At 43.8% G+C, this 24,466-nt stretch overlaps 2 protein-coding genes across 2 annotated transcripts in view; one reads left to right on the forward strand and one right to left on the reverse strand.

The window, feature by feature from the left end:
- The window catches only part of slc1a7a (solute carrier family 1 member 7a), a 104,706-nt gene that overhangs the window by 77,913 nt on the left and 2,327 nt on the right, over window positions 1–24,466 (forward strand). The window contains exons 5-10 of the mRNA XM_015957661.3: window positions 1,147–1,378; window positions 1,563–1,662; window positions 4,458–4,691; window positions 12,477–12,671; window positions 19,222–19,356; window positions 19,524–19,623. Coding sequence (XP_015813147.1) covers window positions 1,147–1,378; window positions 1,563–1,662; window positions 4,458–4,691; window positions 12,477–12,671; window positions 19,222–19,356; window positions 19,524–19,623 — 996 coding nt within the window. The remainder of the gene's footprint in view (window positions 1–1,146; window positions 1,379–1,562; window positions 1,663–4,457; window positions 4,692–12,476; window positions 12,672–19,221; window positions 19,357–19,523; window positions 19,624–24,466) is intronic.
- LOC139061877 (spidroin-1-like) lies at window positions 8,600–12,463 on the reverse strand. Its single transcript, XM_070541776.1, has 6 exons — window positions 11,415–12,463; window positions 11,237–11,365; window positions 10,636–11,187; window positions 9,964–10,539; window positions 9,339–9,770; window positions 8,600–9,242 (listed from the first exon to the last, which is right to left on the reverse strand). Exons 1-6 carry the CDS (start codon window positions 12,160–12,162, stop codon window positions 8,770–8,772), a joined length of 2,910 nt encoding a protein of 969 aa, XP_070397877.1. The 5' UTR covers window positions 12,163–12,463; the 3' UTR covers window positions 8,600–8,769.

Consider the following 24,466-nt stretch of genomic DNA (forward strand, 5'->3'; position numbering starts at 1 on the left):
CAGACTCTTCTCATGCATCGTTCCACAAATGTGGAATGACCTACCGAGCTCTACCAGAACAGGGGCTTCCTTCTCAATTTTCAAGAAACTCCTGAAGACCCTGCTCTTCAGAGAGCATCTTCTAAACTAGCACCCTCCCTGCACCCGTCCCCCCTCTCTACTGTCCACTCCTTTGTTCCCTCCTGTCCATGACTGATGTCAAGTTGTTGTTATTGTTGTTGTTAGCCTCAAGGGCAACATGCCGATTATCACTTGTAAAGGTTGGTTTATGCTTGACGCGTCCGCGAGGTTCGCACGGCTCCGCGCGGAAAAGTTGCATCATTTTAACAACCACGCCCCTCCACCGCGTCTCCGCACGGCCCAAGATTTCCGCAATGCGCACCTCGGAAAATTTCTAACCACGCGGACGGACGCGGAAAAACATGGCGGACCGGCAAGAACTAGTATGGCAGAGGTTCGTAAATACAGACATTTGTATGATTCAGCTCTCAGAGATCACCGTGATCAACATGTTGTTAATAATTCTTGGGAGAGAAATAGCTCGCACTGTCGGAAAAGACGAGGACGCTGTTAAAAATGCTGAAATGCCATGTTGTAAACAGTAATTTCTACTTCTACTATGGTGTAGTGTTGGATGCATGCCGTAGAGCTCCATGCTGCCCCCTACAGTTTGGGAGAATATTGGCTCACCGCAGAGACGAGCCGCATGAACCATAAACGCTGCGAGTTGTGAAGCGCGTTCCATCCGCGAGCCGCATCACCGCGCGGAAAGTGAATGCGTCAAGCATAAACCAAGTTAGTCGCTTTGGACAAAAGTGTCTGCTAAATACATAAACATAAACATCTTTATTTACACTAAATTATAAATACTGTATAAATGACTTTTCTTGTGATTAAAACAAAATTTGACTCACAGTTTATAAAAATAATATGAGATAATTGGTGACCTGGATATAAACCTTCGTCAGAGCCCTTTTATTACCCTTCCTACCCAAATCTGGTCTCAGTGGGGAAATAGAATGTTTGGCAAAGCAAACACACTTTTAAGTCAGATTTTAACATTTGAATACCAATAACTTCATGATTTTGCATTCATAGTGATACATGTGAGCACTGTGCTGAGGTTATGGTTGTTTTGGTTTCTAGTATCGGACCCAGAGGGTTGCAGAACTCATTCCCAAACCAACAGTGGCTCAGCTTCTAGATGAGACCACCACCAGACGGGTCTACATCTATGGTGTCCAGGATGACAATGGCACAGACATCCAGAACTTCTCCCTGGACCTCACGCCGCCTCCTGACGTCGTTGTGAAAACGTCGCCTGGCACCAGTGAGGGCATGAACGTGCTGGGGATTGTAATCTTTTCTGCAACTATGGGTGAGTTTATGGATGCAATAGCAGGCAGAAGTCACAAATTATAGATTTAAGTCTTGGTGCACTTAGAGAAAAGGTCATTCTGAGTTCCCAGGAGAATATGTTTGTAGGCATGTGGCAAATAACTACATAGTTTAAGTGTGTAGCCTTGCAGTAAGCTTGTATTTATTCTTTTGTCCTAATCCAGGAATAATGCTGGGAAGAATGGGCCCCAATGGAAGCGCTTTGGTCAACTTCTGTCAGAGCTTGAACGAGGCGGTTCTGAAGATTGTTGCCATTGTTATTTGGTAAGAGCCAAATGTTAGACGTACGTGTCGCAGTCAGGGAAAACAGTCGTCACTTTGACCACCTCTGGCTTTTCTGATAGCACATTTCTGCATTGCTTCCGTACAAAACGTACATTTATTTCTGCCATCTGAGATCACCTCGTGGTGAGAAAGAATTTGTTGTTTTAAATTAATCTTTGAGTTGATGTTTTTCAAGATTCGTGCACAAAACTGGTTTAAATACAAAATCCCCCACTGTGAATGACTCCCAGCCACTGACACATCAGATATATGTATCTGGAAAGAGTTAGAGCCACGTTTTCTTTAGGTTCATTTGTTGTAAAAACCGCCATCTTTAATTGGATTGATGCCAAAAGCTGGTCATTGGTCGAATTGTGTGTGACAATAATGTTCTGAGAGTTTCATTAGGGACTGTAGAGGAAATGTTGTCAAACCAAACAAATATTTCGGCTAACGCTGAAGTTAGCTTCTGCTTCCAGGTCCTGACTTCTGGCTAAAGGGCAGTGAGCTTCATCTTTGATCTGACAGACGGGACTGTTCAAACCCAGACTAAAACCATTTCACATTCAAATCAGCAACTTTTCTTTATTGTATCTGTGAATGTGTGTAAAATAACCTTGTTTTGCATCAGGAACAGGTTCAGTTCAAAAGCTTAAAACACTTAGAAAAACACAAATACAATAAAAAGTCTCGTGAACTGCAATCTGTGCTTTAAAGGGGCGTTATGGAAGTGTGACAGCCAAAACACGTATAGAAAGAATAAATGTCTTCTTCATACATTCTCCTGCAATGCCCTGGTCCTGTAGAATGAGCCCTGGCATTTTTACTGTGATTGCCTGTTTTTCTGTAAAATCACAGAAAAAGAGAGATGCTCGGGTCGAGCAGGCTGCTTCATGCGCGTTCACGCTCAGGCATCGCCCGTAGCATTTGCTATCCGTAGCTTTAGCAGCAGAGAGAGAGGCAGTGCCACTTTGTCGCTGTTCCTAACGCCTAGTGACAAAGCTAGCTACATTTCTGAGGACCCTTAGCTACTTTCTGTAGAACTTTCTTCTAGATATTTCCTGCAAATTAGCAACAAAATAGCCATTTTCACTCCGAACCGTTCTTTGAACGTTGTTTCAGCTGTCATCAAGGATATAAATGTTACAGATACAAAGGATGTCACTGGTGCTTTAGCTCACCAAGTAAGACATCGGACTCTCATGCAGAAGACCTGGGTTTGATTCTGGATGTGAACATAGGTTTATTTAGAGTTTCTTTTTTACATTAATGGTATATTTTTTTTACAGTAAAATGCCCAAATTTTTATTTGAGACTCGCCGAACGGTATTGAATTCCCAGATATAAAAGATGTGGGTTCAACTTTCATTTTGGAACAATTTTTCAAGCAAGGGAAGGGAATGATCTGAGCATGCAGGAGGACTGACCCATCATAAACCTTTGTCGGCTGTGCTGAAGAGAAAGGTACAGAACCACATTATTTAATTAATTAGCTGCGTGTTCCCCTGACCTCTGTCCTCCGGGCCACACACACACACAAACACACACACACACATACACACACACACACGGGACTGTCTCAGCTGTTATTTTCGTTAAGGAGTGTGCACGTACAGCATGCGCGCCTCGTGCACGAGCCTACTATTGAAGCTGCCGTTACGCTTTTGGCCTGAGGGGGCGATCGCGAGCATAAAAATTCAAAAGTCCATAAAGCCACTTTAAGGATTCTGCTTTTAAAAATGATCCAGGTGTAAATAGGTCTTTCACTCATATTTTAATACATTTGCAGTGGTCTCTAGCAAGAATGAATGCCTTGTAAGTCGTACTCTGGGAAAATAAACGATCCGATGGGGCGGTCTGAGAATGTAGAAGTCAGCTGGAGGAGAAATTGCTTCAGATGGCAGGATTTGGATTCTCATTTCCTGATATTTGAACATCTCCCCTCTGATTGGCTAACAACCACAAATCTCTACCACTGACTCTGTTTGCTCTGCTAAATTGATTTTTTTTCCACAAATAGCAAATAATCCTGGAGAAGTTCTGTTGTGTGGTGGAGTTGCTAATGCTAACGGTTTGCTTCTACTAGCCGAGTCCATTAAAATAACAGTGTGATGTAGATCTGTCCGGCTTTTCTAATCCTAGAGCTTCACCGTCTAATTTCTATCGGAAGCTAATGCAGGAGATTGGTGTAGGAGACTATTTCATGAACAACCTGCATGAAAAACTCAGTGATCCAAGATTTCTAAGATTAATGAGTGAAAAATGGTTTCTCAGTGAAGGACCTCTTTAAATGTTCCAACTGCTGTTGCTGTCAACCTAGTGATGTTCCTGAGGAATCACCCTTTAGCCAAGCAAGGCTACAACGAGAGGCCAGGCTCTTACAGGAAGTCTGACACCTTTTTTATGACAATGGTCATTTTTCATCTAAGGTTTGACGTTTGAGGCCTCAAAATGTCCTGAACTGGACACCGTACCTTTGTTAACAGACACAGGCACAAACATTCCCACTCGTCTGCCCAGACTGCTGTGTAAACAGTCGCTTTTGAGACGGCTCCCTGAAAAATCCTGATTACTAATCCTTAAATATTAACTATACGTGATGAAAACCTCTCCTTGTTGCTGAGTAAAACATTTACAACACTGCAGATCTTATCCTCGCTGTTTAGTTCAGGTCCAAGTTTTCCGTGATTCTATAATCACAGATGAAGTTCCAACGTTGAGTAAAACAAACATGCTCATCACAGATGTTCCCGCTGGGATTGTTTGGAACTTCTGCTCATCTCCTTCCCTTCCAGGTATTTCCCTTTCGGGATTGTGTTCCTGGTGGCAGGGAAGATCCTGGAGATGGATGACCCTTCAGCCATGGGGAAGAAGCTGGGCTTCTACGCCATCACCGTGGTGATGGGCTTGGTGCTCCATGGCCTGTTCATCCTACCAGCTATGTACTTCTTCATCACGAAGAAGAGTCCCATCGTCTACATCAGAGGGATCCTGCAGGCTCTACTCATCTCCTTGGCCACCTCCTCCAGGTATGAGTTACAAACCTGGTCCAGCAGGTTTGGGTTTAATTCATCGTGATTGCATGTTTCTGATGTCTTCATGTTAAAATCACCACTGCTCTTACCCTATCTGAGTTACTGTATGGAAGTGTGGGGAAATACGCACAAGAGCAACTTGCAAACAATTCATTTAATGCAAAAATGGGCAATCAGATTCATAAATCAAGCAGGATACAAAAATCATGAACTATTTATAAAGACCGGACTACTGACATGTCCAGATATGGTCCCATTTAAAACAGCACAAATACTGTATGAGGCGAACCACAACCAACTTCCCCTGAAAATAATGAAATTGTTCCATGTAAAGGATGGAGGGTACAACCTAAGAGCCTAACAGAATTAAAACACAGGTGGTGTATCTCTGTGGCAGGTATTAACATATGGAATGATATAAAGCTGACATAAAGCTAAATAAAAACATACGCCAGTTCAAAAGAAAATTCAAAGAATAAACCTTTATTGTACATATAAATGAAGAGCAGTAAAAATGTGGAAAAGCTTAGATATTATTGATAGCTTATAGATGAGAGCCTTTGTTTTCTTTGACGGCACAGTTCAGTGTTCGACTTAGTTGTATTTCTTTTTTACTTTTCATGTTTTTTATTTGAATCAAAAGTGTAAATTAGGTAAAACTAATGAAGTGATAAGTTTTAGTTTGCATTTGATTTATTTATTTATTTTGAAACATTAAAATATGTAAAGGGGGCAGGGCCTTGAAAGTGCATACCTCAACCAGTGGCGGCTCGGCTCCAGAAATGTTTTTCTGCAGGTGCTATGAAGGAAGTGGTCATGCGTACCTATTGTTCTCTAAAACACCTTCAACACTAGCAGATACACATGCGTGCACAACACCTCAACAACACCTGAAACAATCATTAATATACATCATAAACAAATGAACAATCGCTGACTTTTCCATTAAATCATAAACACATACAGCCACACAGAAAACCATCTATAGTGTTGCAAGGTTAGCTAACGTTAGCGTTAGCATTTCCAGCGGCAAAACCCTGGACTGCTGCGGCGGTTGAGGGTTGACTCTCTTCATCCAGGTCCGTAGGTTTTTGTGGGTCTGAGATCACTTCCAAACATTCATTCATTTCTGACTGAACCCGTGGAAATGTGGGCAACAAAAACCGATCCATTTTACCGCTAGCTCTGCCTTTCACTCGTTCACAGGTGGAAAATGAGGTCAAAGGTTATCATCAATTTCCTGTTTTGATTTAAGTTTTTACTATCTATATGATAATTTACTGATTATTTTTGTTTTGTATGTTAAATATGATCACATCAACACGTTAAATCAAAATTAAATTGTAAAAAAAAAAAATCTAATATTTGCTTGGGGGTGCTATGACTAATCCAGGGGTAGCTATAGCGCCCCCTGGCGCCGCCACTGACCTCAACCTACCTCCATTTTAAACACTGTTGAGTGTCACAAGTTATTTTATTTACTTATATTTTTTAATGTTTGAAATAAATTTATAAACAAACAAACAAATCAAATCAAAGACAGTGAGAAAAATCCCCAAACAGTTGCATGCTTTAAAATACAAGGTAACGTTTTCTAGATGGAAGTTTTTTACCTGAACGACTGCAGCCAATCAGATAACACAAACTTAGCTCAACAAAGCAGCATTCAGCAGAACCCCAAGGTAACAGAGAGGTGTTTTCATTTTACTTAGTTATTTTTGAATGACAATAAATAATGTGAATATTAGAAAAATCTATGAGGGTTTTCTTGTGTAGAGCAACAAGTATCTCTGTTTACTCGTTAGTCCAAGGTCTGATAAATGTTCTCCGGTTGGTGAGGAACATTCTGCAGGTGATCAGGCAGAGCCACACTGTGCTGATGAAGGATCTGTTTTTTAAATTACTTTCTTTTCCTTTCAACACTCGCCAAACCTTGTGCCACTTTAACTTTTATAATAAAAAATGCTTGAACAAGCCTAAATCTAGGGTATTTTTAAAATAAATACAATTTAATATTTATCTAACAGACAAGTCTGTTAATCAGCATTATAAATAAATGTTGGTTTTAAAGGAGACCTCGAAAGTAAACAAACATTTTCCTTGCTGAGACCCTCAGCACTGTTTTAGCCCAAGGCCATCTCTGCCTGCTGAAACATGTAACACCACAGAAAGTTTCTCATTTGAGGAAGAAAACTGTGATTTTTTTCCCCCCTTTGTGCTGTTTGGTTTTTGTCCCACATCCACAGCGTCTCCTCTGTGATTTACTGTGGTTTCTGGCTCTTTCATGGGCTGAGATAAGCTTCTCCTACAATGAAATGTGTGATGTGGTTTTGTTGCTCTGAGGTGCGACTGTGTAAAAATAAAGATTCATCACACTAGGCTGCAACATGACAAAAGAACCAAACTGGATGAACTCAGCTGGTTCATGTGGAGTTCACTTCTCCCAGTTTAAATATCTTCAGTGTCTCTCATCCTTTCTGCAGTTTTAATCCAGGTAATCCCAAAGGTGTCTCACAGACCTAAACAGGGTTCTGGTCTGGTGCTAGTTATTTTGGAGTGAAATCCGTCAAGATTATTTTTTGATCTATAACGCACCCAATTTTAACTACTTATTTTTAAAAGGGCAGCTTACAAAAAGATTTTTCACCTTAAAAACCAGCATGTTTACCTTTAGCGGCTTCAACCTCCAGCTGCTGAAAACCCGCTTCGATGAGCTTGTGGCAGACACCCGGTTACTTTTGGGCTAGCTGTGACACCCGGGGAAGGCCGGCTACATATTTCCATCAGAAAAGTGCGTTGTCATCTCTCTTAATAACAGGCTCCAGAAAAAAGCTTTGCTCCTCCGCAGTGCCGACAGGACGTGCGTCTTTCACTGTCATCTTTTGTTGCACAAATGACCTCATCAGTGTTTTTCTTGGCTGTCCTTAAACCCTCCCACTGTCCAAATAGGTGTGACCCCGCGAGGACAGTTGACCATTGAGCAGGGTTGATGGTTTATCCCTTGGGTCCACGTGGCAGGGGTGAGGAGTGAGCACCACCTCACCCCTGCCACGTGAACCTCAAGGGATAAACCATCAATCCTGCTCAATGTCAACTTTCCTCGCGGGGTCACCCATAAAGACAGCGGGAGGGTTAAAGTTTTCTTCGAACCAGAAATACTCCCAAACTGCAGAAGTTGTGTTGTTATTAGACACCAAGTCGGTTGGTGCGCAAGCTGCAATTTTTTTCTCGACACGCCGTCTCAGCGCTGTCATGTGACGACAGCACGTTCATAAACTTTATGGAAAGTCTCTAAAATTTGGACAAAACATTTTAAACTATTCACAGTTTTTCTCGATTGCCTACACACGTTTCTTAAAATTATGCCTCATATTCGCAGAACAGTAAACACAAATCCATAACATCTCACCCAGTTTCCCAAACATCATGTCGAAACGTGACGGAGGCGACATTCCTCCGAAGGTTATTTAACCTCTCTCCACAGATGCCTCTGACACAGTACTAAGTGCATGAGACTGCCTCAAGGTCATGCATTCGCTTCTAAAACTGTTTTCCTTCCAGCTCAAGAGAAGAATAGAGAAAGGATTATTTCCTTTAATAAATCAACGAATTCTATTTTTAATTAAGCTAATCAAACAAAGTGTTAGTCAATAATATAATGTTGACCGATCTGTGAAATAACAATGTTGTGATTAATATGCTTTAATAAGTAATATGACTTTAGTCTAGTGCACTAGACATGCTGACCACACAGTAATGTAAACACATGGCACATTGTCGTTACTGATCCAATCAGAAGCTTCCTTTCTGAAGCGTGGCATAGTCTCTGTGGTGTTTATAAATCTGCCAACTTTGATTCGACCAGAATTCAAAACATCCAGATTAATAAAACCAGTCCCCACGCCATCTTAGGTCAGTTCTCGAGATCTCACTGGAGTTCACGCATGCTAAGCGGAGTGTCTGATGATGGAGGCAATGGTGACGTGACTCACATTTGGCTGGACTCGTTGCCCCGCCTCCCTTAATGAAACAAGGACAAGGTCAACTAAAGTGGCTCGAATTTCATCCAAGACTACTTGTCTCCTTGCCCTGGCTCTTCCCCTCCACCTCCTCCTCTTTCACCTCCTCTACCTCCTCCACTCTGGTGTACTATACCTCCTCCTCTTCCACATCCTCTACCTCTTCCACTCTGGTGTCCTATACCTCCTCCTATTCCACCTCCTCTACCTCCTCCACTCTGGTGTCCTATACCTCCTCCTCTTCCACCTCCTCTACCTCTTCCACTCTGGTGTCCTATACCTCCTCCTATTCCACTTCCTCCACTCTGGTGTCCTATACCTCCTCCTCTTTCACCTCCTCTACCTCTTCCACTCTGGTGTCCTATACCTCCTCCTATTCCACCTCCTCTACCTCCTCCACTCTGGTGTCCTATACCTCCTTCTCTTCCACCTCCTCTACCTCCTCCACTCTGGTGTCCTATACCTCCTCCTCTTTCACCTCCTCTACCTCCTCCACTCTGGTGTCCTATACCTCCTCCTCTTTCACCTCCTCTACCTCTCCCACTCTGGTGTCCAATACCTCCTCCTCTTTCACCTCCTCTACCTCCTCAACTCTGGTGTCCTATATCTCCTCCTATTCCACCTCCTCTACCTCCTCCACTCTGGTGTCCTATACCTCCTTCTCTTCCACCTCCTCTACCTCCTCCACTCTGGTGTCCTATACCTCCTCCTCTTTCACCTCCTCTACCTCCTCCACTCTGGTGTCCTATACCTCCTTCTCTTCCACCTCCTCTACCTCCTCCACTCTGGTGTCCTATACCTCCTCCTCTTTCACCTCCTCTACCGCCTCCACTCTGGTGTCTTATACCTCCTCCTCTTTCACCTCCTCTACCTCCTCCACTCTGGTGTCCTATACCTCCTCCTCTTCCACCTCCTCTACCGCCTCCACTCTGGTGTCCTATACCTCTTCCTCTTTCACCTCCTCTACCTCCTCCACTGTGGTGTCCTATACCTCCTCCTCTTCCGCTTCCTCTACCTCCTCCACTCTGGTGTCCTATACCTCCTCCTCTTCCACCTCCTCTACCGCCTCCACTCTGGTGTCCTATACCTCTTCCTCTTTCACCTCCTCTACCTCCTCCACTGTGGTGTCCTATACCTCCTCCTCTTCCGCTTCCTCTACCTCCTCCACTCTGGTGTCCTATACCTCCTCCTCTTTCACCTCCTCTACATTCCTCCGCTCTGGTGTCCTAGACCTCCTCCACTTCCACCTCCTCTACCTCCTTCACTCTGGTGTCCTATACCTCCCCCTCTTTCACCTCCTTTGCCTCCTCCACTCTGGTGTCCTAGACCTCCTCCACTTCCACCTCCTTTACCTCCTCCACTCTGGTGTCCTAGACCTCCTCCACATCCACCTCCTCTACCTCCTTCACTCTGGTGTCCTATACCTCCTCCTCTTTCACCACCTTTGCCTCCTCCACTCTGGTGTCCTAGACCTCCTCCACTTCCACCTCCTCTACCTCCTTCACTCTGGTGTCCTATACCTCCTTCACTTCCACCTCCTCTACCTCCACCACTCTGGTGTCCTATACCTCCTCCTCTTCCACCTCCTCTACCTCCTACACTCTGGTGTCCTAGACCTCCTCCTCTTTCACCTCCTTTACTTCCTCCAATCTGGTGTCCTATACCTCCTCCTCTTTCACCTCCTTTGCCTCCTCCACTCTGGTGTCCTAGACCTCCTCCACTTCCACCTCCTCTACCTCCTTCACTCTGGTGTCCTATACCTCCTCCACTTCCTCCTCCTCTACCTCCTCCACTCTGGTGTCCTATACCTCCTCCTCTTTCACCTCCTCTACCTCTCCCACTCTGGTGTCCAATACCTCCTCCTCTTTCACCTCCTCTACCTCCTCAACTCTGGTGTCCTATATCTCCTCCTATTCCACCTCCTCTACCTCCTCCACTCTGGTGTCCTATACCTCCTTCTCTTCCACCTCCTCTACCTCCTCCACTCTGGTGTCCTATACCTCCTCCTCTTTCACCTCCTCTACCTCCTCCACTCTGGTGTCCTATACCTCCTTCTCTTCCACCTCCTCTACCTCCTCCACTCTGGTGTCCTATACCTCCTCCTCTTTCACCTCCTCTACCGCCTCCACTCTGGTGTCTTATACCTCCTCCTCTTTCACCTCCTCTACCTCCTCCACTCTGGTGTCCTATACCTCCTCCTCTTCCACCTCCTCTACCGCCTCCACTCTGGTGTCCTATACCTCTTCCTCTTTCACCTCCTCTACCTGCTCCACTGTGGTGTCCTATACCTCCTCCTCTTCCGCTTCCTCTACCTCCTCCTCTTCCACCTCCTCTACCGCCTCCACTCTGGTGTCCTATACCTCTTCCTCTTTCACCTCCTCTACCTCCTCCACTGTGGTGTCCTATACCTCCTCCTCTTCCGCTTCCTCTACCTCCTCCACTCTGGTGTCCTATACCTCCTCCTCTTTCACCTCCTCTACATTCCTCCGCTCTGGTGTCCTAGACCTCCTCCACTTCCACCTCCTCTACCTCCTTCACTCTGGTGTCCTATACCTCCCCCTCTTTCACCTCCTTTGCCTCCTCCACTCTGGTGTCCTAGACCTCCTCCACTTCCACCTCCTTTACCTCCTTCACTCTGGTGTCCTATACCTCCTCCTCTTTCACCTCCTCTACATTCCTCCGCTCTGGTGTCCTAGACCTCCTCCACTTCCACCTCCTCTACCTCCTTCACTCTGGTGTCCTATACCTCCTCCTCTTTCACCACCTTTGCCTCCTCCACTCTGGTGTCCTAGACCTCCTCCACTTCCACCTCCTCTACCTCCTTCACTCTGGTGTCCTATACCTCCTTCACTTCCACCTCCTCTACCTCCACCACTCTGGTGTCCTATACCTCCTCCTCTTCCACCTCCTCTACCTCCTACACTCTGGTGTCCTAGACCTCCTCCTCTTCCACCTCCTTTACTTCCTCCACTCTGGTGTCCTATACCTCCTCCTCTTTCACCTCCTTTGCCTCCTCCACTCTGGTGTCCTAGACCTCCTCCACTTCCACCTCCTCTACCTCCTTCACTCTGGTGCCCTATACCTCCTCCACTTCCTCCTCCTCTACCTCCTCCACTCTGGTGTCCTATACCTCCTCCTCTTTCACCTCCTTTGCCTCCTCCACTCTGGTGTCCTAGACCTCCTCCACTTCCACCTCCTCTACCTCCTTCACTCTGGTGTCCTATACCTCCTCCACTTCCTCCTCCTCTACCTCCTCCACTCTGGTGTCCTATACCTCCTCCACTTCCACCTCCTCTACCTCCTCCACTCTGGTGTTCTAGACCTCCTCCACTTCTTCCTTTGCATCTTTTTGGATCCATTGTTTCAAACCTGAATGCGCTGACATTGCCCCCTTTAAAAAATCTAAAAACGCTAAATTCATATTTTTCTTCTTCTTTTACTTTCATTAGGTAGGGTTAAAAAGCTAACCGCTAGCCTTTACGTTAGCTACCTTCACAGTAAACAGGTAGAGACCTCCTACTGTGGCCTTCCTAGCCGAACCACAGAGTCTCTGATTGGTGTGTGTTAAGTTGTGGCTCCTACTGCTTCCTGTTGGTTTATGTGAGCTCAAGCTGTGCTGACTTCAGTTACTGACTGCTAGTGCTTTCTGAAACACAGCTCACAATGTCTACGTTCCTCCTTTAACCAGACGTTAGAGAACAGCTGAAACGCCTCTGAAAGTCATGTGACTCGTACTGAATCTGATCTGGTCCTGCTGCAGCTCCGCCACTCTGCCTATCACCTTCAAGTGCCTCCTGGAGAACAACCACATCGACCGACGCATCATCCGCTTCGTCCTGCCGGTCGGCGCCACCATCAACATGGACGGCACCGCTCTGTACGAGGCCGTGGCCGCCATCTTCATCGCCCAAGTGAATAACTATGAGCTTGACTTTGGTCAGATCATAACCATCAGGTGAGTTTCAGGCTGACCTACTAAGTTATGGGGGAGTTTAAACTGGAGGCTGTTGGTTGACTCAGATGGAGGATTTCTGCTAATTTTAGCAAACCTGAGAGGGAAAAGCAAACCTTCCAACAGAATATTTTATGATTTTATTAGAATAAATTCAGGAAACAAAAGCACAAGTTCAAGATCATGTTCCAAAAATTTTTTTTTTCAGCTTTTAGAGAAGTTTCTTAACCACCACCACTTTGTCGCTGTTCCTAACGCCTAGTGACAAAGCTAGCTACATTTCTGAGGACCCTTAGCTACTTTCTGTAGAACTTTCTTCTAGATATTTCCTGCTAATTAGCAACAAAATAGCCATTTTCACTCCAAACCGTTCTTTGAACGTTGTTTCAGCTGTCATCAAGGATATAAATGTTACAGATACAAAAGGACATCACTGGTGCTTTAGCTCACCTAGTAAGATGTCGGACTCTCATGCAGAAGACCTGGGTTTGATTCTGAATGTGAACATAGTTCATTTAGAGTTTCATTTTTACATTAATGGTATATTTTTTACAGTAAGATGTCCAAATTTTTATTTGAGACTCGGTGAACGGCATTGAATTCACAGATAAAAAAGATGTGGGTTCAACTTTCATTTTGGAATGATTTTTCAAGCAAGGGAAGGGAATGATCTGAGCATGCAGGAGGACTGACCTATCATAAACCTTTGTCGGCTGTGCTGAAGAGAAAGCTACACAACCACATTATTTAATTAATTAGCTGCATGTTCTCCTGTCCTCTGTCCTCCGGGCCACGCACACACACACACACACACACACACACACACACACACACACACACACACACACACACACACACACACACACGGGACTGTCTCAGCTGTTATTTTCGTTAAGGAGTGCGCACGTACAGCATGCGCGCCTCGTGCACGAGCCTACTATTGAAGCTGCCGTTACGCTTTTGGCCTGAGGGGGCAATCGCGAGCATAAAAATTCAAAACTCCATAAAGTTCCTTTAATAATACACTAACTAACATGATAAAGGGACCTGTATTGTAAAGTATCATCTTTGTTCTTTATCTCCTATTAAATCCACCGTGTTGGCGCATTTTAATGACCTTCCTCTGCGCAGAATTTGTTACTGGATGCAAAATTTACATCAGTAAATGTTCGGCGGATGTGTGTTTGTTTACATTTTTGCTGCTGTGTGCCTGCACAGCGCAAAGGAAAAGAGGAGAGAGCCGCAACACCTCACGCCTCTGTGAGCGACAGGTGACAGCTCTGAAAGGTTTTACAGATCACATTGTTTTTCCACGGATATTTGCATCTACTTCTTCTATTCGGTGGACTAGAAATCTGAATTAAAAAATTTAAACTATTTCAGAGAAAACTGACTGACTTCTTTCGTAGCCTCCTTTAGCCTCCTAGAGCGAGTGGTAACTCTAGTTTTAGCTCTGTGCTTCACCTGCATATAGATACTCTTAATTTTACCTTCATTCAGGCCACGATGCCAACTAAAAAAGCTAAATTCATGTTTTTCTTGTACTTTTATTAACGTTCCGTGAAGTGAAAAAGCTAACCGCCACCATCACAGTAAGCAGGTAGAAACCTCCTACTGTAGCCTTCCTAGCCGAACCATAGAGCTGCTGATTCTGCTCAGCAGAGAGAGGGCTGTCCGTGTGAAGCTGCTCAAGTTTCTGACTCCAGAGTCTCTGAAACCAGCTTGAAAACAACGGTTTATAGCAGGGAGCCTGGAGGGCCGGTATCCAGCACGTTTTAGCTTCAACACACCTGATTTCAGTCAGCAGGTGATTAACAGGCTTCTGCAGAGCCTGATGAGCTGCTGCGCAGGGGATTCAACCACTGAATCAAGTGAGCTGGAGCAGAGAAACCACTAAAACATGCTGGATACCCCTGGCTTATAGTGTGTAAAACTCCTTAGTGTTGTTTAAAGCTCTGTTTCTGTAAAACTGAGAGGGTTTGTCAATTTCGTGTTTTCAAAAGTCGGTTTGCTCTGGCGGCCATCTTGAATCACATTCTGGTGGTTATTGGATGATTAGTGGGACTCCTGAAGGCTGAGGTGACACGTGTATCCTTCATGTGCATTTCTGCTAACGTGCCATGCTGTGCATGACATCACGTCTTCATGTTGGTTCCATCATGACCATAGAGCGCTCGCTCTGGAGTCTGATGGTTATCGTGTTAAGCAGCTGCATAAAAGGAAAATGCACCATCTAAAACATTTCACTGTTTTATTAATAATTATTACGGTCAGTAACTACTACATTAGTCGTTTTTAAACTGCAAAATAGCCCAAAATATGAAATCTACTTTGATCTGGGTCAAAGTGAGTGTGGCAGTATGCAGCAGCACCAGAGGTGTCCTGAGTGCAGCATGTGAATGAATCTAAATTTGCACATTAAATTCTGAGTTATTAATGCTATTATGGGATTTACTAGATTCTCATAAATGTAAATGTCACACAGATTATGCCTTGTATGAGCTTCTCAGTCTGATCTGATTCTGATCGTATCAGGCTGGACTCTGTGCAGACGTGAACAGCAGCTCCACCAGCTTGAACCCTAAGTTAGAACCAGCACCCCGGCTTGAGGAGAACCCCAACCTGCTCTGATCTGATCACATGTTGGACTGTAATATTAGTAACAGCGCGGCTCTCCTCACGGCCGCAGTGTGCTCAGTCCCCCATCATAATCCCTCAGCAGTAAAACCCATATGACCTGTATTACTCATCTCACATGTCACGGCAGAATTATAATCATTTTTCCTCTCTGTGCCCTGTTCCTGTGACATTTGAATTCTGACCATAAAGCTCCTCCATCTGTACACTAACCCAACCCTAACCCGGCCCCAGCCCGGCAACATAACGCTCACAGTTGGCAGTGAGAATCCAAACCGTGTCACACAAAAGCATCCTATGTTGCCTGATTCCCTTAGATGTGAACGTCTGAAACTGGTGAAAACTGTTACGAACAGTAAGAACACGTCATCACTTTGTGTAGCAGGAGGTAGATTTGTGAAGTAAAAAGTCCCAGCACAGCATAGCCAGCTAAAGCCTTAAAGGTGCAATAAGTAAACATTTTACGCTGAAAAAAAATCACAAAACAAATTAATGTCTCAGTTATGTTGGATGGAAAGTGACATGGAAACAGATTTTCATAGCTGGCTGGGGGGTTGTCAGTTTTAAAAAGGCTGAAGGGGCACTAGGGATGGGTACCTTTAACATTTGAATCGATTTGGTACTAATTCCCGGTACCTAGGAATCGATACTTAACGGTACCAATTTTAGATACTTTTGAGTGTTTAATATTTTAATTCTCTTTTATAATTAAATATATGTTTTTCTCAATATATAACCATATTTGATAAATATCACACAACTGTTTGTATTTTAACGTCGTCCTTGTAGTTTTATAAGCTGATAATTAAACTGAAGCAAACATCTTTACTGTGAACTAAATTTACTGTGTATCGTCATTCATTTTGCCGTCCTTTTTCATTTGATTTTTCCTACTGGGAAGTTAGAATTTCCGAGGAGAAAGCGAACGCACCATTAGCTGATAACAACGGTGGCAATGGAAGCGAACATATCAAGCTAACGTTATCTTAAACAGTTTATTTAGCTGCTGGAGCAGATTAAAACGATGATGCCTCACACTTAGATCGTTGTCGCTGGTTTCATCTTCACCCAGTCACCCGTCGCATTTAGTAAAGTGAAGCCAAACTTTAGAGCGCGTTCATGTTCTTCTAGTCGGAAATTCGGAGTTCCGAGGAGAAAGCGAACGCACCATTAGCGAAATGGAAGCTAACAAATCAAGCTAACATTATCTTAAACATTTTATTTACCTACCGGAGTAGATTAAGATGAGGATGTCTCACTTAGATCGTTGTCGCTGGTTTCATCATCACCCAGTTACCCATCACATTTAGTGAAGTGGACCCAAGCTTTAGCGTGCGTTCTTTCTACCATGCTGCTCTGTTTACAACTCGCTCACAGCGACCGACGACGTAACGCTCTTGCGCATGTGCAGCTGTCTAGGCAAGTTCTCGTTATGAAGGACGGGTACCGAAACGAGGCACCGTTTCAAATGATGTGAATTGGTGCTCAGTCGGTACTATGGAATTCGGTCGGTACCTTAAAAAGTACCGAATTTGGTACCCATTGCTAAGGGGCACGTAGTCTTTGTTTACAATCTGTCACACGTCCCTACAGAAGTTGGTTCTAGAGCCAATTGCATGTGAGCCCATAGGGTTGCCAAGTCTGCACTGGAATTTGTAATACAGACCAGCTGACAAAAAGCATCAGTGTTGTGGAAATAATGTGAGCCAGTACACAGGTTTTCCTTGTACCCATCAGAAGCCACGAAATATCACGTAAAGCGGGCTAGAGGCTAATGTTGAGCTAAAAATGCTGACAGTGAATTGGAAACAATACTCAGCTCTAAAAGTTTTTCAAGCTACTTTTTCAATTACCAACAGCTCGGTGTTACAGTGAGTTGTGTGGCATCTCGACTCATCATCTGGGACCTTCTGGTGCTGATCATAGCTGTCAACAGTTGGTCAGGGAAACTCGTTTGCTTTAATGAATGGACTGCAGCGTCCAAATTTGACCACAGGTTGTGGTCTTTCTTCATGCACCTTTAATCTGACAAACAAACATTAATAAATAAGAAATTGTAGCCATTTTAGTCACATCTAAACATAATACTGTGATTACTTCTGCAATATGGTCAGGAATCTATATTCTCATATGCATAAAATATAGAGCTAGAATAGAAAATGAGATCAAATGAGTTACACCACAAAAGTACTGAGTTTCACCTTCTTCAATAAAACTCAGAAGTTCTGCTTTACCCAGACAAATAAAATCTTTATTTGTGAAGCTGCAGGTCTTTTTGTTTCACCCTTTTTTCTGTGTGTTTGAGCCATAAATGGAACTTCTATGAGGAGGCGTTGACTTGATTCCCAACATGCTCTCTGGTGTTGCTCATCTTGGCTGAAATCAATCATTCACGTTACAAGATATTTTCTTCAAATTTGATGCCTAACAACCAGGGATGGGTTTAAATATTTTACACTAAATGAGAATATAAGACCCGAAGGAGCAAAATCCTTCAAAAAGACCTGATTTATTTATTTATAAGATAACCCAGAAATGGTTCCAAACTGCTACGAAACAATGAATAATGTTTAGGTAGAAGCAGAATAAAGACCAAGGAAAATCCACTAAATCAATAATTAGGAAGTTGTCTTCATTAAAATAATACAGAACATGGAGGAAATAAGGAGAAGAAGAGAATATAATTTCTACAGCGCCTCTCAAGATAAAAATCACGAGGCGCTTCACAAAAGCAAAAAATGTAAAAATATCAAAAAGAATTTTGAAAATGTTTAAAAATATATTAAAATGAGCAAAAATAGGCAATTGTGATTTAAAAAGTGTTAAGAAAGAGAGAGAGTGAATAGGAACGAGGGAAATCAGTGGATCCTGAGGAAGGTGGAATAGGTGGGGAGAGCAGAATAAAGAGAGAGAGGTGAAGAAGGTCATACAAAAGCCAGCTTGAACAAGTGAGTCTTCAGCTGCTTTTTAAAGGAGACCACTGAGTCCACTGATGTCAGGCTCAGGGGGAGAGAGGTCCAGAGTCTGGGGGCCACAGCAGCAAGTAGTCCAATGAGGCTGAAATGAAACTTTTAACAATAAAAAAGTCTCTTTGAGGAAAAAAAAACATCCTGTGACGAAGCATGGGGGTGGCAGCATCATGCTGTTGGTCACGGAAAATTGAAAGAATTATAAATGTTGGTGGGCAAATTGTCACTGAAGAGGATTAGAGCCACTGAAAAGTAAAAAGAAAAGAAGAAGAATTCTGAGTTTTTTCTCAGAAGTCAAAAAGTCTGAATTCTTTTTCCCTTTTCTTCTTTTCAGCTGATCCGCTCAACTCCAAAAGTCCGAGCTTTTATTTTACCAGGTCCTTTAGCAGGAGGATCCTAACCAGCTACAGACACAGCTACACATCAAAGAAGTGAAGTCAGATTTCCAAAAGCTTTCTAACCAGAAGTCCCCAAACCCCTCTAAAGGTGTCCGAAGGGACCGGCGTCCATAGGTCTGCAGCTAGACTCGGGCAAGTGGAGCTAAATATTGAAAAGGCCTCTTCTGTCCGGTGTGGACTCTCAGGACGAGAGAGGAAATCCTACAGATTTACAAGAGATGAAACGTAGCAGGCTGCTTTGTGAGTTAGGATGGGAGGCCAGCCCAACTCGTCAGAAGGCTGGTAAACAAGATTTGATCTACGGAGAGGAAGCAAACCTGCGCACCACATCCCGTAAAAGCTGAAAAACACATTCAAAGTGATCTAGAAACATGAACCTTTATGAAGATACTGAAGTGGGCTGATCTTGTGTTTCTGTCCCATTTAAGTTGTGGATCCGTTTTAGTGCTCAGACTGTTTCTGAACCTGGTGCATCATCTGAAGCTGCAGCAGAATAAAACATCGGTGACACTCAGACTCCTGTAACAGTTTATCCGTCTGCTCTCCTAGCATCACAGCCACAGCCGCCAGCATCGGAGCCGCAGGGATCCCACAGGCTGGACTGGTTACCATGGTGATCGTGTTGACCTCCGTGGGTCTGCCCACCGATGACATCACGCTCATCATTGCAGTCGATTGGGCTTTGTGAGTAGAAACGAGTTTGTTGACAGTAATCAGAACTTTATCATTTGTTACATTTCTGAACTTGAAGGTTGTTTTGGTTCTACTTTTCAAAGCTGTCAGAGAGAATTTGATTTATTTTTTCACTAACAGAGTGACTTGAAGGCCTCCGGCTTGTGTTTTCTGTCCAGAGATCGATTCAGGACCATGGTGAACGTGATGGGGGACGCTCTGGCCACCGGCATCATGGCTCATATCTGCAGAAAAGATTTTGTCAAGGAAGGAGAGCAGGTGAGAGCAAACATGACCAGATCAATAGATGCTGGTGCTTCAAACGTCTAGTCTGTGAAAACTGCTTCTGAGAAATGTGCGCTTGTCCTGCAGGAGGTCATCTCAGTAGGACACGTGAGACTAGAAGGCAGATTGTAGCTTTAAGCTGAGGGTGTTGGTAGGAGGAGAGGGAGCAGCAGGAGGCCACGGGATCTAACTCCTTAATTACTGCTCGGCCTGCTGTCGACGTCTCTGAGCAGTCGTCACGAATCAGCTGAGAGATGAGTCTCGGCTTCACGTCAGCAGGAGCAGACACGAAAGAATCAGACAGACGAGAGAACTTTGTCTTTGATGTTTCACGTCTCACTACGGAGGCTGAGAAGGACACACTTCAAAGTGATGTAAACAAACCAATTTATGTTTTAGGAAACGTGTTTACAAAGTTTGTAAAATGAATGCCAAGACAAATATTCAGTTAAGTGTCAAACAAAAACAGAAATCCTGAAGCAAACTAACAAAAGGCAGCTCTGAGGGGAGAGGGAATGCCCTAAATGCTGGAATTCACAGATCACTGGGTTCTGGTGGTTCCGTTCAGCCAGACCCGTCCAGAGATCATCCACACGGAGCACAAAAGACTACTTCAGCAAAAAAAAAACATTGTTCATGAACCAACTTTATCCCTTTGATGCATGAATTATGAAATCTTCAACCATGATTGTTTTTAACAATTTTTTTCATTCATCTTTAGGTGTGAATGAAAAAAATTTCAAGAAATATTTTTGTAACATTTAATAATTTACAAATAATTTATTACATGTCCACCTCAGTGGACAGTAGGGATGGGTACCTTTGACATTTGAATCGATACCGGTACTTAACGGTACCAATTTTCGATACTTTTGAGTGTTTAATATTTTAATTCTCTTTTATAATTAAATATATTTTTTTCTCAATATATAACCATATTTGATAAATATCACGATAAATAACATTCAACTGTTTGTATTTTAACATCGTCCTTGTAGTTTTATAAGCTGATAATTAAACTGAGGCAAACATCTTTACTGTGAACTAAATTTACTGTGTATCTTCATTCCTTTTGCCGTCTTTTTTCATTTGATTTTTCCTACTGGGAAGTTAGAATTTCCGAGGAGAAAGCGAACGCACCATTAGCTGATAACAACGGTGGCAATGGAAGCTAACATATCAAGCTAACGTTATCTTTAACAGTTCATTTAGCTGCTGGAGCAGATTAAAACGATGATGCCTCACACTTAGATCGTTGTCGCTGGTTTCATCTTCACCCAATCATCCGTCGCATTTAGTAAAGTGAAGCCAAACTTTAATGCGCGTTCATGCTCTTCTAGTCGGAAACTCGGAGTTCCGAGGAGAAAGCGAACGCACCATTAGCGGAACGGAAACTAACAAATCAAGCTAACGTTATCTTAAACATTTTATTTACCTACCGGAGCAGATTAAGATGAGGATGTCTCACTTAGATCGTTGTCGCTGGTTTCATCATCACCCAGTTACCCATCACATTTAGTGAAGTGGACCCAAGCTTTAGCGTGCGTTCTTTCTACCATGCTGCTCTGTTTACAACTCGCTCGCAGCGACCGACGACGTAACGCTCTTGCGCATGCGCAATTGTCTAGGCAAGTTCTCGTTATGAAGGACGGGTACCGAAACGAGGCACCGTTTCAAATGACGTGAATCGGTGCTCAGTCGGTACTATGGAATTCGGTCGGTACCTTAAAAAGTACCGAATTCGGTACCCATCGCTAGTGGACAACGTGCATTCTGAACATGAAATATGTTGGCTTGACTTGCTGAAGCCCAAATGGAGGGGCTCAAATGCAATAAAGTCTTCAGCAGCTGTGCTTAATAGCAAAAATAACTATTTTGAGTACCTGTTCACTGTAGTGACCATCATGCATCAAAGGGTTAACAAAGTCTTTATTGATTGTATTTTGTGAAGTTATTTTCTTCAAAGAGAAATACTCTTTACAGATGCAGGACATCTAACCCTAACCAACCAAAAGGACATTTAATACTAACTGTAAGGCTCGGGTCGTCTCGTCGTTGTGTCCATGCATGGAAGCATCTTTATTAGGTGCCTCCCACAAAACACATAGGACTCGATGCATGACAGGGCGATGCACCTTTGTCCGATACTTATTAAACCTAACCTGAAAGGCTAGCTGTTCCAGCTACAGCTGCACAGGTTGTCACGTTTGCTGTTGTTTTTTCTAAAGCTGCAGGAGCAGCAGTGACAAAAGAGGGATGGATCATGAGGAAATATGCAGAGAACAGTAATAACTAAAGTTACTGAAGAAAGCTTGCATGGGTATTCAGCTGCAGCATCATTTCTAACCAGACAGCAGAAGCCTGGCGAGCCTTAGCCAATCAGAGCTCAGATTTTCCTGCCCTTTGGCGTGGCTAAGGGGGTTGAGGCAGCAGCGTGAATGAGACACTGTGTGCAAAACCACCCTGAGGGTTTCTCGTGCACCACTTGTTTGTCAGAGAAATGACCATTTTACAGTTTTTCACGTTTTCTGAAAGCATGTCCCATAATGTCAGAACCTACACATTCTCAGACCCGAAGCGGCTGAAACTGACGAAGGGAGACCAAGCATGTATTTCCAGAGCATCGCTTTCTGACGCCTGCGGTAAAACGGACATTTCACCAACATTTGACCTCTAACCTGTAGCTATATAACCTTCCCCTCGCTCCCATCCTAACCTTAACCCAGTTTCTCTTGCTAAAGTTCCCGTTAACTGTGTTCGTGAGGAACAATACAACAAGAAACTACGTTTTGCACGCCAAGTGGGTTAAGGTTAGGATGTGGGTGTGGGGAAGGTTAAATAGCAAGAGGGTAAAGGTCACAATTCACTCAAACCTCCGTCTTACCGCGGGCGCCGGAAAGCGACGCTCCTGAAACAAATGCTTGGTCACCCTTCCTCAGTTTCAGCTGCTTCGGGTGTGAGAATGTGTCGGTCAGAACTATACACACAAATCTAAACACACACACACACACACACACACAAACATTGTGAAATCTTTCATGTACTTATGTAGGCCGAGGTGCTGCTGTATACCGTTTGTGTACCAGTGAACACGATAGTCCATGATGATGACTGAAGAAGAAGTGGTCATAATGTTTTACATTAAACACATCAGTGTTCAACTGGTTCGCATAAATGTTCACTCAGCTGATGGTTTGGGAGTTCATTTGGAAACAAAACACCATTTTGAGAAGACAGTAAAGTTTTTTGAAAACTTATGAAGAGTCACAGAACGTTGCGCGCTAGGATGATGTCGACGCCAAAGCAACCAAAACAAAGCAGAGACTCACATCTTACATCCTCGTGTTTCGAGTGTTATCCGTTCTTTCATAATCTGTTGTCGAATTGTGATCGGCAAACGCTTTTCCGGTTCGCGCTTCACTTTTTTTTTACAGGAACGGCCCAAAATGATCTCCTAACACTTGGATGTTCTGCTTCCTGATCATGTGACGTGTGACGTATGCGGATGAAGATCGGCTTTAGAGATGAGATGTTTGTTCTCTCAGCACGGGGGCTCGTTCCGATGCCCAAACGCTAAAAAAATGCGAATGACGACTTTAGTCGTCATTGGCGGTGAATGAATTAAAAGGGAGTTTTCCTCTCCACTGTCGCTGCATGCTTGCTTAGTATGAGGATTGCTGTAAAGACTCTGACACTAGTCAGTGACTTGATGCAACCTGCTGGGTTCCTTACATAGGAAACTTTTTACTGATTGGCTAGAAGCCGGGTGGACACTGTGCGACTTTTTCACTCGTAGCGTTCAGCTTCAGCTCAAACTGTACGACTTCCTCGCAGAGCAGATCTCACGAGCCATGCGCTCACACTGTACATCTGGTAGCAACACGTCGGACCTAAAATATGCTAAAAATAGCAGTTTTTACTCAACACGTCAGACTTTTTTGTCTTGTTTTGCCTGTTGTCCTTCGGGAGTGCTGCAGGAGGACACACAGGGATTTATGGGGGTTGGATGAGGAAAACCAAATAAAGAAAGTAAATCTGTGTTTTGTGATCAGTTTAATTTGACATGAACACGACAAACACGCTTTCTTGACAATCTTTGTGAGTAAAAAACGTGTAGAAATAAAAACGAACAGCGTGTGTTATTAGGGAAATAGCGGGCGAGCGGCGTTGATGCAGGATTGCGCATGCGCCGTGAGCGGTTCTGATACTTTTTGGGTCGCAGCTGCTCGCTGTGTGCGTGATACCCTCACGAGGGACGAGCAAAATATCAAACACTCCAGAAGTCCGTGCGACCTCACGACTGCTGATCGGTAGCTGGTCACGTGGTGTTAATCGCCTCTCGTAACCCCCTGTACACTACACGACCGCTCGGCGCAAAACTCGCCCCGATCTCGTGGAAAATCGGCTCAAAAAAGTGAAAAAGTCCCACAGTGTACACCCGGCTTTAATGAACTGACCTGAATTGGAATGTTTATTATATGAAGTGCTTTGTGACGACTGTTGTCGCGATTTGACGCTTTATAAATAAACTTGAATTGAATTGAATTACAGATATGAGACTATTGGCTGATAAAAAAAAACATTGTTGAAATGTAGTCTAAAGGATGAATTGTGTGTGTATTTGGGTCATCTACTTTCTTTCTCCACGCAGACAAATACTCCTCCCTTTTGATGAGTTGGTGTGTGAAGTAGGGTAACCGACCTAACAGTTTTGAACGACAGTGTGTGTGTTGAGAAAACGCCAGCTTTCCTTCATGACAACTCCGCCAAATACAAAGAACTGTGCGTGGTGTTTAACAAAAGTGTGTTTTAAAACTGCAAGGTTAGAGGAAAGCAG

This window comes from Nothobranchius furzeri, chromosome 11, assembly GCF_043380555.1.
Source record: "Nothobranchius furzeri strain GRZ-AD chromosome 11, NfurGRZ-RIMD1, whole genome shotgun sequence".
In the NCBI taxonomy this organism is placed as follows: Eukaryota; Metazoa; Chordata; class Actinopteri; order Cyprinodontiformes; family Nothobranchiidae; genus Nothobranchius; species Nothobranchius furzeri.